The 17,671-nt window shown below is 32.2% G+C and overlaps 1 protein-coding gene across 2 annotated transcripts; it reads left to right on the top strand.

Moving 5' to 3' along the window:
* Nucleotides 1-361: 361 nt before the first annotated feature.
* LOC144546983 (serine carboxypeptidase-like 13) lies at nucleotides 362-11,466 on the top strand. 2 transcript variants are annotated; one of them, XM_078295581.1, is made up of 14 exons: nucleotides 362-596; nucleotides 710-852; nucleotides 4,120-4,196; nucleotides 7,842-7,964; nucleotides 8,257-8,359; nucleotides 8,589-8,623; nucleotides 8,739-8,840; nucleotides 9,220-9,300; nucleotides 9,769-9,927; nucleotides 10,483-10,554; nucleotides 10,680-10,795; nucleotides 10,881-10,994; nucleotides 11,086-11,131; nucleotides 11,272-11,466. In XM_078295581.1, exons 1-14 carry the CDS (start codon nucleotides 445-447, stop codon nucleotides 11,353-11,355), a joined length of 1,407 nt encoding a protein of 468 aa, XP_078151707.1. In that variant the 5' UTR covers nucleotides 362-444; the 3' UTR covers nucleotides 11,356-11,466. The 2 variants fall into 2 exon arrangements, with proteins under 2 accessions (XP_078151707.1, XP_078151708.1); XM_078295582.1 differs by lacking the exon at nucleotides 7,842-7,964.
* The last annotated feature ends 6,205 nt before the right edge of the window (nucleotides 11,467-17,671 follow it).

Here is a 17,671-nt window from a genome sequence, read left to right as displayed (position 1 = left end):
AATTGTTTTGAGATCCGTGCACATTAGATTAGCACAAATCTTGAAGTGAACACACAATAATATTATTGCGATGCGCACAGATCAGACGGTAGAGGAACCCTTCATATTTAAATTTGTGTTCAATGGGGTGTTTTATACTTTTAATAAAGGATAAAATAAATATTTTATCAATTTAAAATGAGTTTTAATATAAAAGCCAATAAAATAGATAAATATGTGAGTTTTTTTAATTTAGAGGGGAAATATGTAAGTTTAAAATTTAGAAGGGGGAATACGTAATTTTAAAATTCTTAAGGGGTATACGTAAAATCCCCCCTAAAAAATTCATTAAATCAATAATCAGGTGCAAACTTGGCAATCTTTTCGGGAAAGGAAAGTAGGAAACTCATAAGTTATACCTCAACAGGAAACGACCGAAAAAAAAAGCTTGATTAAGGTTGGGGAATGGCATGTTCAACACAAGCAACAAGCAATTGTTTCCTATGTTCTCTCGTGTTTCTACTGTTCTGTTTTCCATGGCAGTTCGTCTTGGCTCAGAAGCGAATCTACAACCTCCCAGGATTTGATGGCCCATTGCCTTTTGCTTTAGAAACCGGGTATGCATATAATTTTACCTCTTTCTCCATACCTCAATTCTTTCTACATAGTACCCACAAAAATTAATAGCGATTTGAGTGATGAAAATCGAGGTAATAAAAAACTTGAACAGTTACGTGGAGGTGGACGAAGAGAAAGGGGTGGAACTTTTCTACTACTTCATTGAATCAGAGAGAAATCCAGAGGATCCTCTGTTGCTATGGCTCACAGGTGGGCCCGGTTGCTCCTCCTTCAATGGATTGATCTTTGAGATAGGTATGACTTGTGAGGTTTGGGTTCTTGTATCTTACTTATTTTATTTTCTTTGAAATTCATTTTCAAGGTGTAACATGTAAGAGAGATACATGAAAGAAATAAGGTTTAATTTTGTGTGATTACACACACACACACACACACACACACACACACAGATGGGCTACGGTGAGTTGCGAAATAAAACGCGTTTCTACTTCACGCAATATCATTTTCAAAATTCAAAACGTCGATCCGAACCGCTCAAGATGATCTCCATATTGAAATGTGCTTGGAGACCAAATTTTACATTTTTTGAAATTTTTTTACTATTTATTAAGCCACTTTGAAAATCTGAAAATTCGGATGAATAGTAAAAACAGTAAAAATTTCTGGACCAACGGATCGGCGATTTTCAAAGTGGCTTAATAAATAGTAAAAAAATTCCAAAAAGTGTAAAATTTGGTCTCCAAGCACATTTCAATATGGAGATCATCTTGAACGGTTCGGATCGACGTTTTGAACTTTAAAATCGCAAAATATGAGTATGAAGTAAAATAGTTGCTTTACTTCGCAACTCACCATAGCCCATCTCTCTCTCTCTCTTTATATATATAGAGTGTGACTACTATACTTTTGGTAGTACTTCGGCTGAAGTGCTACCGGTCGAAATTTCAAAATTCAAAATCCAAAAAGTCAATCTGAACCGTTAGATATGATCTCTATATTGAAATGTACTTGGAGACCAAATTTTATATTTTTCTGAATTTTTTTACTTTTATTAAGCCACTTTGAAAATTGCTGATCCAACGGTGGCTTAACAAAACAGTAAAATCAGAAGCCACCGTTGGATCAACGATTTTCAAAGTGGCTTAATAAATAGTAAAAAAAATTCAGAAAAAATGTAAAATTTGGTCTCTAAGCACATTTCAATATAGATATCACATCTAACGGTTCAGATTGATTTTTTGGATTTTGAAATTTGAAATTTTAATTGGTAGCACTTCGACGGAAGTGCTACCGAAAGCATATTAGTCACACTAGAGAGAGAGAGAGAGAGAGAGAGTCTAGCTAATTTGCTACCGGAAGCACTTCGACCGAGGTGCTTACGGGGCTATATTTTATTATGTCGCAATTTTCAAACCAGCTTAATAAATAGTAAAAAAATTCCAAAAAATGTAAAATTTGGTCTCCAAGTAGATTTTAATATAGATTGAACATTTAATGGTTTGGATTTGTTGTTTGAACATAAAATACACTAATATGACCCCGGCAGCAAATTAGACAGTCCCAATATATATATAGGGTCCGGCTAATTTGCTGCCAGCAGCATTTTAGCCGGAGGTGCTGCCACTGTTTTTTCTATTTTTTGATGTTCAAATGACAAATCTAAACCGTTAGATGTTTAATCTATATTATAATCTACTTGGAGACCAAATTTTATATTTTTTGGAATTTTTTTACTATTTATTAAGCTGGTTTGAAAACTGCTGATTTCAGTAAATTTCTGCAGCATTGAAATCAGCGGTTTTCAAACCAGCTTAATAAATAGTAAAAAAATTCCAAAAAATGTAAAATTTGGTCTCCAAGTAGATTATAATATAGATTAAATATCTAACGGTTTAGATTTGTCGTTTGAACATCAAAAAATAGAAAAAACAGTGGCAGCACCGCCGGCAGAAATGCTGCCGGCAGCAAATTAGCCACAGCCTATATATATATACATATATATACATATGTACATATATATACATATGTACATATATATACATATGTACATATATATGAGTAAAGCTAGGGTGTGACATGCTCACCAACAAAGTTTGGTGAGCATAACTCCAAAAATATATCGGATCGACGTCAAATGCCGAATCCAAACCGTTGAAATCCATGTACTTCATGAGTGATGCATAAACATGCAAAATTTTGAAAGTTTCGAGTTTATTTGCTACACGGTCAAGTGGTCAAAGAAATAATAAAAATTGAATATATAAAATAACTTATAATAAAATGTTCATTTGTTTGACCACTTGACCATGTAGCAAATAAACTCGAAACTTTCAAAATTTTGCATGTATATGCATCACTCATAAAGTACATGGATTTCAACGGTTTTGATTCGGCATTTGACGTCGATCTGATATATTTTTGGAGTTATGCTCACCAAACTTTGTTGGTGAGCATGTCACACCCTAGCTTTACTTACATATATATACATATGTATGTATATATATATATATATATATATATATATATATATATATATATATATATATATATATATATATATACATATATATATATAGGAATATGCTAGCATGCTATGCATAGCATAGAGCCCCTCCATGCAACGCCTTGGATTTTGACTTTTTAAAATCCTAACGGTCGATCCGAACCGTTCATCTTGTTCTCCATATTAATATGTGTTTGGGAACCAAATTTTACATTTTTTGGAATTTTTTTACTATTTCTTTAGATTTATTGAAAATCGCTGTTTTCAGCAAATCTGGACCATAAAAAAACATCGATTTTCAATAAATCTAAATAAATAGTAAAAAAATTCCAAAAAATATAAAATTTGGTCTCCAAATACATATTAATATGGAGAACAAGATGAACGGTTCGGATCGACCGTTAGGATTTTGAAAAGTCTAAATCCAAGGCGTTGCATGGAGGGGCTCTATGCTATGCATAGCATATTCCTATATATATATATATATATATATATATATATATATATATATATATTGTATTAGTACTAGAGAGTCCATATTGACAAATGAATTATTCGGAAAGGTTCGACGGAGTTAAAGATTCATGATTCGGAAATAATTTGGAAATAATTCATATATAATTCAGGAATAATTCAGAATTATACATTGAGTCTGGACCAGAGATCTTAGTTCCACAAGGGAAAAAGAAAATGAATTAATTTTTTTTTTCACAAATAATTCGTAATATTCATAAAATATTCGTAAACTTCGCGAATAATTCGGAAATTTTTTGGAAATCCAAATTGTACATGGATTGCTTCGAGAAGGGTTCAAATCTGAATTATTCACGAATAATCCGTGAATCTTATCACTGTGCTAGAGACCATATATACCTACTAAGTACTGTACAACATGTAGCATAACTATTTATTTATAAACACAATTGTGACAGATCACGCTGCCAATAATCAATTAATCTTCTTGCTTATCTCTGCTGTGTCTTGGGGTTGATTTCTCTTTCTATCATTAATTAAGTTCAAATTTGTAAATTCTGTGATTGAAGTGTTATTCTGTGCAGGGCCACTTGGTTTTGATCTACAGAACTATGTGGATGGCCTACCTTCCATCTATTATAAGCCTGACTCGTGGACCCAGGTTCTCTCTCTTTGTCTATCCAAAAATATAATTTATGTTGTTGCTAATGTGCTTGAACTGAACAATCTTGCTTGACAATTTAAGTTATAGCTTAAATTAATCCGTTTGGCATGGCATAGAAAGAAATTAGAAATTGAATCATTTTTATAATAGTGGAATCTAGAGGGCAAAATATGTGATGAAGTAGATTAATCTGCCTGAAGAAATTGTTTAACTTATTTTATCATAACTTCATCTTACTTTTCAAAATACCTTATTTTACCATAACATCATCTTACATAGTGATACATGTATACGCAAAATTTTGAAAGTTTTGAATTTATTTAGTAGAAAGTCAAGTAGTCAAACAATTGAATCTTTTTATAAGTTGTTTTATATATTCATTTTTCATCATTTTTTTTACAGCTTTATCTTATACTAAGTGAATTCGAAACTTTTAAAATTTGACATGTACATGTATCGCTCTTGAAGTAAATGGATTTCAACGGTTTAATTCATCGTTTGAAACCAATTCAATAAACTCTTGGAGTTGAGTTCATCAATATCTTTTGATGAGCACGTCACACTCTAACTTTGCTAAAAAAAAATAGTTCTCATATAGGGAAACCAAATGAGAATTCATGTCATATGAGGTAACATAAATTTTGAGTTTAGATTCGAACCATCTAATCTGGGGTCCTTGGACATTTCATCTCAGATTGAATTGGTTCGAATTCTAATAATAATAAGACGATCCAGATTTGAACTCAAATATTATGTTATCTCAAAAGATATGGATTTCCAAATTGGAACCCAAAAACTCAGTTATTTAATGATTGGCTTCTAATATGATGACATGTGTCAATAGTGTATTCAAGTTGTTGCGTTGTATTTAGACATGTCCATAACACATGTTGTGCCCACACAATATCGAAGTTAAATACAACATGTTTACCAGCATAGTACGGCTTGGTAAGACGTGTTCGGACATGATGTGCTGTTTCAAATTCACTGGGCAAAAATTAATAACAATAAGAGGAGGGTTCAAATGCCTCTATTTTTTGTGTCTCCATCATGTCTTCATTTTTAAAAACTTAAATAATTCAAAGTTTAAAACTTAAACGTCAAAATAAAACCGTTAGATGTAATATATGTTATTTTTTCTATGTGCCCATAAAAAATTATCACATTTTAATTTTGCTTTTATATGAATCAATAAGTTGAAAAATCAACGTCTAGAAATTATCCATATTTGTATACATTTTTACAAGCTCAAGATGACAATCAAAACAAAGTTGAAATGCCATAATTTTTTACATGTGCATAGATAAAATGATATAGTTCATATCCAACGGTTTTATTTTGAATTTTAAGATTTAAATTTTGAGTTATTAAAGTTTTTAAAAATGGAGGCATGATAGAGGCACAAAAAATGGAGGCATTTGAACCTTCCTCTAACAATAATAGCATTGTTATTGCATTTCTTTGCATTTTGATTACTAGACCCTAAAAATTTATTCACCGATAGCCCTAAACTATTTTTTTATTATAGAGTAGTCCAATAAAACTTTAGAATTCATAACATAATAAAATTACTAGAGGTAATTTTTATTATTTTTTCTACATACATATAAAAAATATTGCATTTTGATTTTATTTTAATTTGAGTCAAGCACTTGGGAAATTTTTATTTCGATGTTCAAATTTATCTTAAATCAGTGAATTTTTCCAACTCGATGTTAATTAATATAAGGTCGAAAATAATGTAATTTATTTATTGTGTAAAATTTTTATTTCATAAGTCATTATCTCAAAACATAACTTTTATATCTCAAAATAAATTCAAGGCTATCGGCGAATAAATTTTTATATCTCAAAACATAACTTTTATATCTCAAAATAAATTCCGGGCTATCGGCGAATAAACTTTTATATCTCAAAACATGATTTTTATAATAAAAATTAGTTTAGGGCAATCGGCGAATAAATTTTTGGAGTCTTCGGTGAAAAATAATCACAAACTCAAAAATAAAATTATATATATGTTATGGCACTTCTTTGTAACAAAAATAAATTTAGAGATATCGGCGAATAAACTTCTATGGTCTTCGGTGAAAAATAATCATAAAATAAAATTATATATATCCAATTAGATTTCTTTGTAATAAAAATAAATTTAGAAATATCGGTGAATAAACTTCTAGAGTCTTTGGTGAAAAATAACCATAAAAATAATGTATATCTAATTATAGTTCTTTGTAATAAAAATTAATTTAGGGTTATCGGTGAATAAACTACTAGGGTCTTTGGTGAAAAATAACCATAAAATAAAATAATATATTATATATTAAAATCAATTTGCGCAGATGCATATACTCTAAGATTCTCCAATCAGTTTGTATCCTCTGGCCGTGATAAACAACAACGGCTAGAATATATATTTATTTTTTCAAAATTTCACTGGCCGGGATAGACAACAATGGCTAACTCCATATTTTATTTCAATTCATTAGCAGTAACTTGATTTTGTTAAGCTGGTCGTGATAGTCCATGATGTCCCCTGGATTTCCGCTTTTTCAAAAATGAATTCTCATCCCCGTCAAATTCCATCCCATATAATCCCGTGACATTCGAACAGGCCCTAACTGTCAATTATTCTAACTCTTCACATATCTGTGTGTGTGTTTTTTTTTGTTTTGAATATTGTCCGTAGGTCCCAAATTCTGCCTCCGAGCAGAATCAATCCCATGTCCTTCCCACTATGCCTTTACCAACTGCCTTTAAGTTGACCAGGTCATGACCAGATCGGACCCTAACCCAGCCTAGGAAATATAGTGGGTCCGCTAGCTATACGAATATGAAATTGAAATTATAACAATATCTAATAATTAATGTGCATTAAGATCTACATAAAAGGAATCTTGCTCAATCGGTCAACTGAAAAAGAATATACCGAACCCTTTTAATTACCATATTAAGAAAAAAAATATAGAGTTAGCCATTATTACTTGAAAAGTATAGAATTACCATATCAACTCTAATTTTTTTTTTTTTTTTTCAAATGGCAACTAAAAAAAATTGGGAAGAATATACGAAGGCTCTCGAGAGATCTCCATTACCGACATAATTAATTTGGATATACACATCTAGAATTAACGATATTGGCAAGGGTAAAAATTGACTTTTTGCAATGGCATACTCTTTCAACAAGCTCCAAAAAAACCATTTGCAAGCGCCAGACATGCAAATAATACCCTTGTAGCAAGTCTTAATGCAAATATTCAGTTTCTGACTTTTTGCAAGGGCTTACCGTTGCTAATACCGAAAATTCTAATAGTGATAGTAAGTGTTATGGCATTGATTTTGTGTCAAGCCACAAAACAAGTGTCCTTTTGCACTTACGATCCATAAAGTATAGGAATATTTAGAATACTGGTAGTGAAGTTTTGAATTTTATAACAGTATCTTGAGACTTAGCAATAGTGTAATAGCATGTTTGGTTAGTCTACATTTGGTATTAGATGATCGTATTGAATAGTATTAGATTTGTCAAGTCTGGTATTCGTATTGGTATTCTAGCAGTCAAAATTGAAGTACCTATTGCAGTCCTCTGATTCTTTTTTCCTTCACTGATATAGTGTTAAATTGTGCTGATAAAACAAATAGGTGAGCAATGTTATATTTGTTGATTCACCAGTGGGAGCTGGATACTCTTATTCACGTACCGCGGAGGGGTACCAGACCTCTGACACTGAGGCAGCGCGTCAACTTCTTCGTTTTCTTTATAAGGTGTATAATATTTTTCCTGGTTACAGTACAATTTTCAATCCAAAACTTTTAATATAGGGTCCTAGAAAATACTTATTTAGTAGTTGGATAAATAAAAGATTAATTCATTTGAAACTTTTGTTTGGTTCACAATTGAATTCTGGGAATTGCTAATGGAACACTATCTCTAATTTAAGATGTCTCAGCTTTGTCTCCAAATGCATGTCCCAAAGGCCAAAATTGTGGAGAAGAAAGTGAGAAGTTTTCTCCATTTTCTAATAATGAAAATTAAAACATTACTTTTGCTATGTAGTGGTTTGAGGAGCACCCAAAGTTTAAGTCAAATCATCTCTATATAAGCGGCTCTTCCTATTCTGGCATTATCGTACCAATTTTAACTCTTGAGATCGTTATAGGTAACTTTTAATCTTTTCTTTCTTCAAGTCAATTGTTTATTTATTTCTTGATGCAAGTATGTAAGCTTACAAAAGTGAAAACTGGGCAAGCAAATAGAATTACAATCTCTCCAAACAACATGATGCCAGTCACAATTTACTGGTTACCTTACTAGCACAATATTTTCAGTTCCTTGCTAAAAACTATAAACCTTGATCTTGATCTGTTTTGTCATTTTGTTGATTACAGCTAAAGAATCCCATGGGGCACCATTTAATCTCAAGGTTTGAAATTTTAAAGCAAAGACGGACATACAAAGACGCTCTTCTTTAGTTGTCGATTCATTTTCTTTTATGAACCCCTTGAACTAATTAATCTTAATTTCTTGACATTTTTAAGGGTTATTTGGCTGGCAACCCGATAACTGATGCAAATTTTGATCAAGAAGCCAAGGTTCCATTTGTTCATGGAATGGCACTTATATCTGATGAACTATATGAGGTACAGCAAAAATAAATAACAAGAATCATATAAAGGCGCTCATGTTGGGATCAATCTGTTTGGTAAAGCATACAAACTAATCAATGGATACTGCGTATCCAAATCAGTTTAACCAAACAAATTCTAAAGCAGACCTTAACAGCCAAAAATTAACTATTTAGTTCATTTCGTTTTTCAAATCTTTTATTTCAAGTTAATACTAGAGTACTTTATCTCAGCAACTGATCTGGTTTCGCAATTTTCTGACCACTAGGATAACCCATCATAGTACAAGTTTTATTTTTATATACAGAACATTGTTATGAAATGTTAGCAAGCAAAGAAAAATGTGTTAGTAGCAAACACGTCCAAAATTTGATTTTTAAAATTTTCTATGCAGTCCACCAAGAAAAGCTGTTCAGGGAAGTATGTGAACCCGAGCAACATTCATTGCGCAAAAAATCTTGATGCTGTGGATGAGGTGCGACTCAGTTAAATACCTTTAAAACAAAAATACTCTGAATCTATTTGGATGAACAATATATAGATTTCATCTGTTCAAAGGAGGACAAATTTCGGTATGTTGACACCTTTTACCTACCAGATTTCCTGTGAAGTTACAAAAAATCAGGGTAAATTCAACTAGTTGATGCTCAATTGCACAATTGAATTTTGACAACAAGATTAGCCATCATTGAGCCTTATTGAAAGAATTTTACTTTTATTATGCAACGCCACACCGACGAATATTTGGTATCCCAAAATTAACTGTCTGGGGTCTTTCTTACACAAAAGAAAATTAATGATGAAATTATGAAAATGTGACTTTTCTGTTTTATGCATTCATCAATGGCTCATACTCAATAGGAAGTACTAAACTATGCTTGTTTAGTATTAGATCCTTAAAAATCATTTATTAGTTAATTATTTATGACTGTTTATCAACCAGGTCATAAAAGATGTGAATAAGGATCATATCTTGGAGCCCTCGTGTCCATCCCCTATACAGAAACCAGGTCAAATTCATAGCAAGGCAATTGGAAATATATTTTATAAGGAAGAAGTTCCTTTAGGTAGCTATGGCCAACTTCAGGCACGGACGTGCAGAGTTAAGCTTAATTATGACTCTTTATTTCTTTCAGTATTTACTTTTCATTTGGTACAATGATGAAGATATTCTGGTTCCCTATCCTTTTGCTTGGTTTTGTTGTTGTCACTGCTCAATTTGAGATAAATTGACACCAAATTGGGGATAGTAGAGGATTATAGTTGCAAAATAGGTTGCATTTCAAATTGAGCTACAAATTAATATATAATGCGATATCTATATCACTTATGGTTAGGTTAGGCCAATTTGGTGTCAATTTAAAAATAGCGTAAAATAGGTTATAGTTCGAATAAGCTGCAAATATTTTTAATACAATATACACCATTACTTATGGTTAGTTGAGACCAATTTGTGTTAAAATGCGTAAGCCTATGTGCATATATAGCAGAGGATTAGTTGAAATTTACTTCACAGAAAATATAGAGTTATCTAATCAAACCCATCACATAGTGAGTAAATTTCCGTGATTATTTACTGGTTAAAGTTTATATACTTTCAACCTCATTGGCATTGCTCTTGAAAACATTATCTGAATTGTTTGATAAATATATCCAGAGAGAAGGTGACCCGATTTTAATGTTCTGGGCAAATAATGATACCGTCAAAGATACCCTTGGTGTTCGTAAGGTACACAAGCTTACTCTCTAGCCTGTGCATGCTAACATGCATTAAGTTTGAACAACCAGGATTTTTTGTAAAATACAAATCTTTTGATAAATGGAAGATTTTGAGAAAAAGTTCATTTCATGTAGGGAACAATTGTTTATTGGGAAAGATGTGCGCATTTATCATACACATTTGATGTCCAAAGTGCAGTGCCGTATCATCTTACTCTCACCAGTAAAGGTTACCCATCACTTATTTTTAGGTAAGAACGAATTTTCTTTTTTGTGAAATACTGAAATGTCTATCACAGACCTATATATACTGGTACTGAAGTTGTGTATATGCAGTGGTGATCATGATATGAATGCTCCTTATATTGGCACGCAAGGCTGGATACGGTCCCTGAACTTCTCAATCGTAGATGATTGGAGACCTTGGTATGTTGATGGCCAAGTAGCAGGGTAAGATTGCTGGTCTAAGTTGCACAGTGGCTAATTTCTGATTATTAAAACAAATTCTAATCTTTAAAAAAAAAAAATTACATACTTGTAGGTTCACAAGGAGGTATTCGAACAACCTCACATTTGTTACTGTCAAGGTAAGTTGTTTGAATCTTGAAACTAAGAAATTTTTGAAAAGACGGTATGATAAATCTTTAATTATTGGAATACAATTTCAGAAGGAAATAATTAGCTAGGTCTTATTGAACATGTTATATTTTTTTACAATTTATTGCAGGGTGCTGGGCACACTGCCGCTGAGTACAAGCCGAAGGAATGCCTTGCTATGATTAAGAGATGGCTTTCTGGTGCACCTCTATGAGAATATTTGCACCAAAACTAAACTGTAAAACCGAAACTATATAATTTTTACACATATTCCTTGGACTTACAATTTATTTATTTTTTATTTTTAATGTCAAACCAACTTCCACATGCAGTCTATGAAGTGTTACTCTAGTCAAGCTATATAATTTTCTTTTCGAGAAAATGAAGAACTATTAAATTTTGTAGAGTTCAAGAACAGTAAATTGCTTTTTTTTTTTTTTTCATAAGAGTAGCACAGTGGCTAGTGGCTACCTGCTCATTTAAAGGAAACCATGATATATTACTTGTAAATTCAATGCAAAAAATGAAGAAAATTACTGGTATGTGTGAATTTGTGAAGTTCAATAATTAACGTTATTCTTGTTGGCCCTAACTAGTGTATTGAAAAAAACTGGATGGTCCAGGATCTGATCGGACGAACTGTGGACTGGTCTGGACCAGGGTTCATATCCCTGGTGGACCGAACCGTTGCTAAATCCGGGTCTAGCACGGTTTTTGGCGGCTTTTTCCACTAGACTGGACGGGTCTTGACCCGTGGACCGTGGCAACCCGTACCGTGAGACCGGGCAAAACTGTAGCAACCCGAACCAAAAACTGTGTGAACGGGACCAAAACCGTATGGATCCGGACCGAAACTATGGGAACCGGGTCAAAACCGTGTGAACCCGTGGTAGACCCGCCCCAAAACCGAAGGAAAACCATGCCGACCCGCTGTTAACCATGTGAACCCGTGCTAGACCCACTCGAGAACCACCCCAAACCGCTGTAAACCGTGTGAATCAGTACCGTTTGAAATTTTGAAAATTTTGAGAAAACGGACCAAAAGTCCAAAACTGTAGCGGTCTCAAAATTTTTGAACTTGAGCATTAAATAATGGACGTCTCCATTTCAGAATAAAATAGACATAGTGAATTTGAGCATTTCAAGTTCAAATTTTTTGAAAATAACTGCCAGTTTTTTCCCTAACAAAACCTTCATAAATTAAACCTCATCATTCTCTCATTTTCACATCAAATTTGTATTATTCCCAATCTCTCATGCTCTTATACTCTCATTACTCTCAAACTCTTGTTATTTTCATTATTATCAAATTTAATTTCATTATTCCAAAAATTAAAAATATTTAGATGCAAATTTATTTCATTCTGCAAAGGCACAAACGGAATTATGAAAGTCTAGGCACTTCGGTACCTCCCGCTAGTTTTTTCTGCAAGATTTGAAGGTTATATTTGATTTCTGTTAGATTTGTAGATTAATTTAAAAATCTGAATTGAATGTCAGATTTATGTTATGTTAGATTTAGTTTATGTAAAATTTATTTTTTGTTAGATTTTGTAAAGTAATTTAGATTTTAAATTAAATGTTAGATTTAGTTTATGTTATATTTATTTTTGTAGAGTAATTTAATTTAAAATTTAAATTAAATGTTAAGTTTAGTTTATGTTAGATTTATTCATTGTTAGATTTATTTTTTTAAATTCGATTTTATGTTAGATTAATTTGAAATTATTATATTGGAAAAATTTCCGTTATGTTCATCTAAATTTTTGAAATAGCCAATTTTCTCATGATATCACTATAATATCCAATATCTCCATACAAATTTAAAATTCTTTCTTCTATCCCCATTTATTTACTATTTAAAAATTAGATTGCCCTTTACTTTTAAACTGAGTGTCCAATACTTATATTTTCTTCTTCTTCTTTGTACGCTGTTAATCTCTTTTTTGAATGGATACCTCCTGCTGCTCCACTGATATTAATTAAATTTTATTTGCTCCACTGATTTTCCCTATTATATTTATGTTAGATTTATTTTTAAATATGTTAGATATGTTATATTTTAGTATGTTATGTTAGATTTATTTTTAAATTCGGATTTTTAGTAATTGTTTTTTTAAATTCGGATTTATTTTGATTTTGATATGTTAGATTTATTTTTAAATAGGTTAGATTTATTTTTAAATATTTTTAAATATGTTAGATTTTAATATGTTACGTTAGATATGTTGGATTTTAATTTAAATTTGGTTTTATGTTATATTTATTTTTAAATATGTTAGATTTATTTTTGGATATGTTAGATTTTAATATGTTAAGTTAGATTTATTTTTATATAGGTTAGATTTATTTTGAATATGTTAGAATTATTTTTAAATATGTTAGATTTATTTTAATTTCGGATTTATTTTTAATTAGCACTTAATTATCTTCAAAATTAGAATTTTAATATGCACCCATTGATCCTTGATCCATACCAGGTTAGTAATAATTGCAATAGCTGGATTGCATTGGTTCCAGTAAAATAGTAAAAGGTAAGCACAGCATTGTTAAAAGTGAAAACCTTGCGAGCATATCCGCCTCGCACAAAACAGGCAGCTTTGTGCGTGTCCTGTTATTTCTTTTGTTCTAGTTTTGTAGTGTGGTACTAATACTATAATTAACAATGAGACTTTCTGTACTTAAAAATAGCATGATAAAAAATTTAAACTGTGCATGTTTGCTGGTGCACGGATGTGTGGATAATATCAGCGACCTAATTTTGCCTTATTCATATCTGCTTTCTTTAAAGTGTTATTACAATATATTTTTTTTAATTTTATAGTTTGGCACTGTGCCCTGCAGATAAATGCCACAAAGATGTTAATAGTTAATTTTAGTCATATAGAATGCCGAATTGCATGTATGTATCGGATCAAATACTAAGCTAAAAACTAACCTAGTAAATTCACATAAACATTTGAAAGAATTGGTCGAACTAAGTTATGCTCCCTCGTGCAGTGCGTGCCAAAAAAAAAAAAGAGAAATATTTTATAAATTCACCAAATGTCTTATATTATAAATGAGAAATATTTTGTTATTACTTGCATCATCTAGAGTATAGTGATGAGAAGAGTGTTGGGACTTGGAGAGAGTCGATAAACAGTTAATTTGGTGGAGATCTGTTAGAGAGGTCACCATGGCCGGCCGCCAGTCTGCTCCGTCTATATCAAGAGTGTAAAGACTAGTTTCGTATCAGGTGGAGGCATGGAGGAAAATTTTATAAATTGCCCTACCTACTAAAAATTTCAAACAAAATATCTCTCCTTTAAAATTACACTACTACAAAAAACATTTTTGTCATCGCCCCTTTACTATCAGATGTGCTTCCGCACAGATGGCGTTCGTCATGAGTGGCAGCGCTGTAATTACGTTGAACTTTTTATTATCGGTTGGCGTGTAAAAAACCGATGGTGCTAATGTCCCCCTCTTTTCCATCGGTTAGTTTTTTACCAACCGTTGGTTTTGATTGACTCTTTAACATCGGTTGGGCTATTAAACCGATGTTGTAGTGTGGTGATCTTTACCATCCGTGATGTAGATGAGCTGTCAGTACTAGTTTGATCAATACCAACTCTGTTCTTTTCACTAGTGGAAAAACTGAAATTGGGATCGGCTGTACTAACCAACCGATACTAATACCTATCTGGATCGGTTTTATCACTAAAACTAATACTAAAATCTAATAAAATCACAGGTCATGCACTATCAAGATCGGTTCCTAGCTTAGAACCGATCCATATACTATCAGAATCGGTTCTAAGCTAAGAACCGATCCTAATTATTAAGTATTAGGATCGGTTCTTAGCCTAAACCGATTCTGATAGTATCTGGATCGGTTCTAAGCTATGAACCGATCCTAATTATAAAGTATCAAGATCAGTTCCTAGCTTAGAACCGATCCTGATAGTATCGGGATCGGTTCTAAGCTAGGAACCGATCTTGATAGTGCATTTAAAGGCTTTCCTAAGTCCGATTCATCACAGAATCGTCTTTCTTTCTTTCTCAGACCTCGCCTCCATTACTTAGCGCAGCAGCTATCTTACTGGGCATTAATCAGCTATCTCCATTCTTTTCTCAGGTTCATTAATTGATCGATCATCTTTTTTCTCAAGTTCGATGTTTGATGGAGCACGATTTAGGCTCTAATTCAGCTTATTTTATAAACCCTAAATCTCTCTTTTAGGTTTTTATACATTTTCTATTTCAAGCTTGGGTATATATGTGGAGATTAGCAAATTAATTGTGGGATATATGAGCTTTTGATATAATTATATTTGCATGTGCATGCTATATATGAGCTTTTCATATATACCCATCTAAACCCTATACCCTAGCTAGCATATATGCATCATATATATGTTATATATATATACATCCCTTAATTAGGTTCCGATGGTTTAATTTTGTAATTTGACTATTATTGAGAGATTTGGTGTGGCGATTTTCATCTCACTCGGTATGGCATCTAAAAAAGTTGTAAGTAAAACATAAAACTCATGTTTAATTAGTTTTTTTTGGTATCTGTATCGCCCTGATCAGGATCGGTTGTGAACCGATACTAATATGCGTATATAACCGATCCTGATTCTATTTTTTCCAATAGTGTTCTTTGAATCGATGAGGATGTTTAAAAGGGTAATTAATACTTGTTTTAGAAGTAATATTCATGTATGCACAAAATACACAGCATGTGTATATATATCCATACAAAATATATTCCTGAAATATCTAGCTAGATAGTATAATAGCAAAATCTTCTCGGCATGCATAGTATGGTCGAGTCCCACAGCTTGCAATTCTACAACTCCCAAATCCCATCCACTATAAGGCCCTGTTCGGCGGCCTGCTAAGGAATAAGAATGGGAATAGAAATAAAATATTTGAACTAATTTTTACTGTTCACCGTGGGGAAAAAAACTTTGATCTGAGTGAATTTTTTTTCCCACGTGAACAGTAATCTGCCGAACAGGGCCTAACTATATGTTCCACCATTTTCCGTTGAAAAATAAAGATTGCGATAACCACTGATTATACGATAATTCCTAAAATTTTGCAATTTCCCTGCACCAAGCATCAGATATTTAATCACTTGCCACACCATAAAATCAAACCTCTAGTACTTGACCTCAGCTATCTCGAGATATCTTCTTGGAGATGGTTGCAAGCCTCGGCGGGACTCGTGGATTTGATGACACTCTATTCTCAACTGGCCATGACAGAGCATAACAGTGCTGCAACAAATTAAATTAACAATAGTAAAAAGATTCAAAAAAATTTAAAATTTGATCTGCATGCACATTTTAATATATCCATCATATTGAATGGTTTGAATCAATTGTTTGAAATTTTAAAATATAAAGTGTAATCTAATGTTAAAAAAAATTAAATTGACTGATTTGGGAGGCAGATCTGAATTCATATCATCTCCATTAACTTAAAAGGGAATCTTTTGAGTTAAGGAATCTCTACCCGATTTATTTTAAAATTCGTGCAAACTAGATTTGCACTAATATTAAAAGGCTCCCTATATTATAGGCAGAAGCCAGATTTGCTTTGTTCAAAATCAAACGGTTGAGATTCATTAACTCAAAAGAGATGCAGAGGATATGCATTCGGTAGATCTGATCTCCGTGTATTTCTTCGAGATACCAAGTATGATAGTTCCCGAATTTTTTATTAATAGAAAATAAATAAATAAAATATTAAAATAGGAGATAATTTTTTATTTTTGTCGAGAAATAAGTAGACCGGTTTAACTTATTCCGGCCAACGGACGGGACTAATTATCCCGTCCGGTTTAATTTAGTTAACAATCAAGTTAATCTGACCCGTCCGGGGTAAAAGCATACCGTCCCATGAGAGGATTCTTGATTTGGTCTCATTATTCTGTTTTGTTCCATGTGCCAAATACTTCCCACTAGGTCCTAGCAGGTATGAAATCATTTTTTTTATATAGGTTTATTTCGGTGCTTATTTTATTTTATTTTTTTTATGTGGGGTAGGGGTTTTGGATGAATTATTGAACAGATGACTGTATGTAACATAGTGACAAGGTACCCGAATTATATCCGTTTAATTCTTTTTTTGGGGTGATGCCGAACCGAACACCGAATTATTCGGTTGACCGAACTTTGACCGAATTAAACCCGAATAATTCCCGAATTTTACGAATTTTTCCCGAATTTTACGAATTATTCACGAATTTTTCTATGAACAATTATTTTTTTGGTTTTTTATTTTTTTTCTCCCTTGCAGGACTGAGATTTCTAATCCGGATAATTCCGAATCATTCCCGAATTATACCCGAATCACGAATTTTTGATCTCGCCGAACCGAACCGAATAATTCATTTGTCACTATGGTATGTAATGCCTTTATATTTCAGCGCCAAGTTGATTGTACTGTCCGCCTTTATATTTTATCCCGGAGGGAAATATATTAGTTTAAAATTTAGAGGAGGGAATATGTAATTTTGAAATTTTTAAGGA

Source organism: Carex rostrata, chromosome 30 (assembly GCF_964058835.1).
Source record: "Carex rostrata chromosome 30, lpCarRost1.2, whole genome shotgun sequence".
Taxonomy (NCBI): Eukaryota; Viridiplantae; Streptophyta; class Magnoliopsida; order Poales; family Cyperaceae; genus Carex; species Carex rostrata.
Note: the sequence above shows the minus strand (reverse complement) of the source record. Positions and strands in the feature narration are given on the sequence as shown.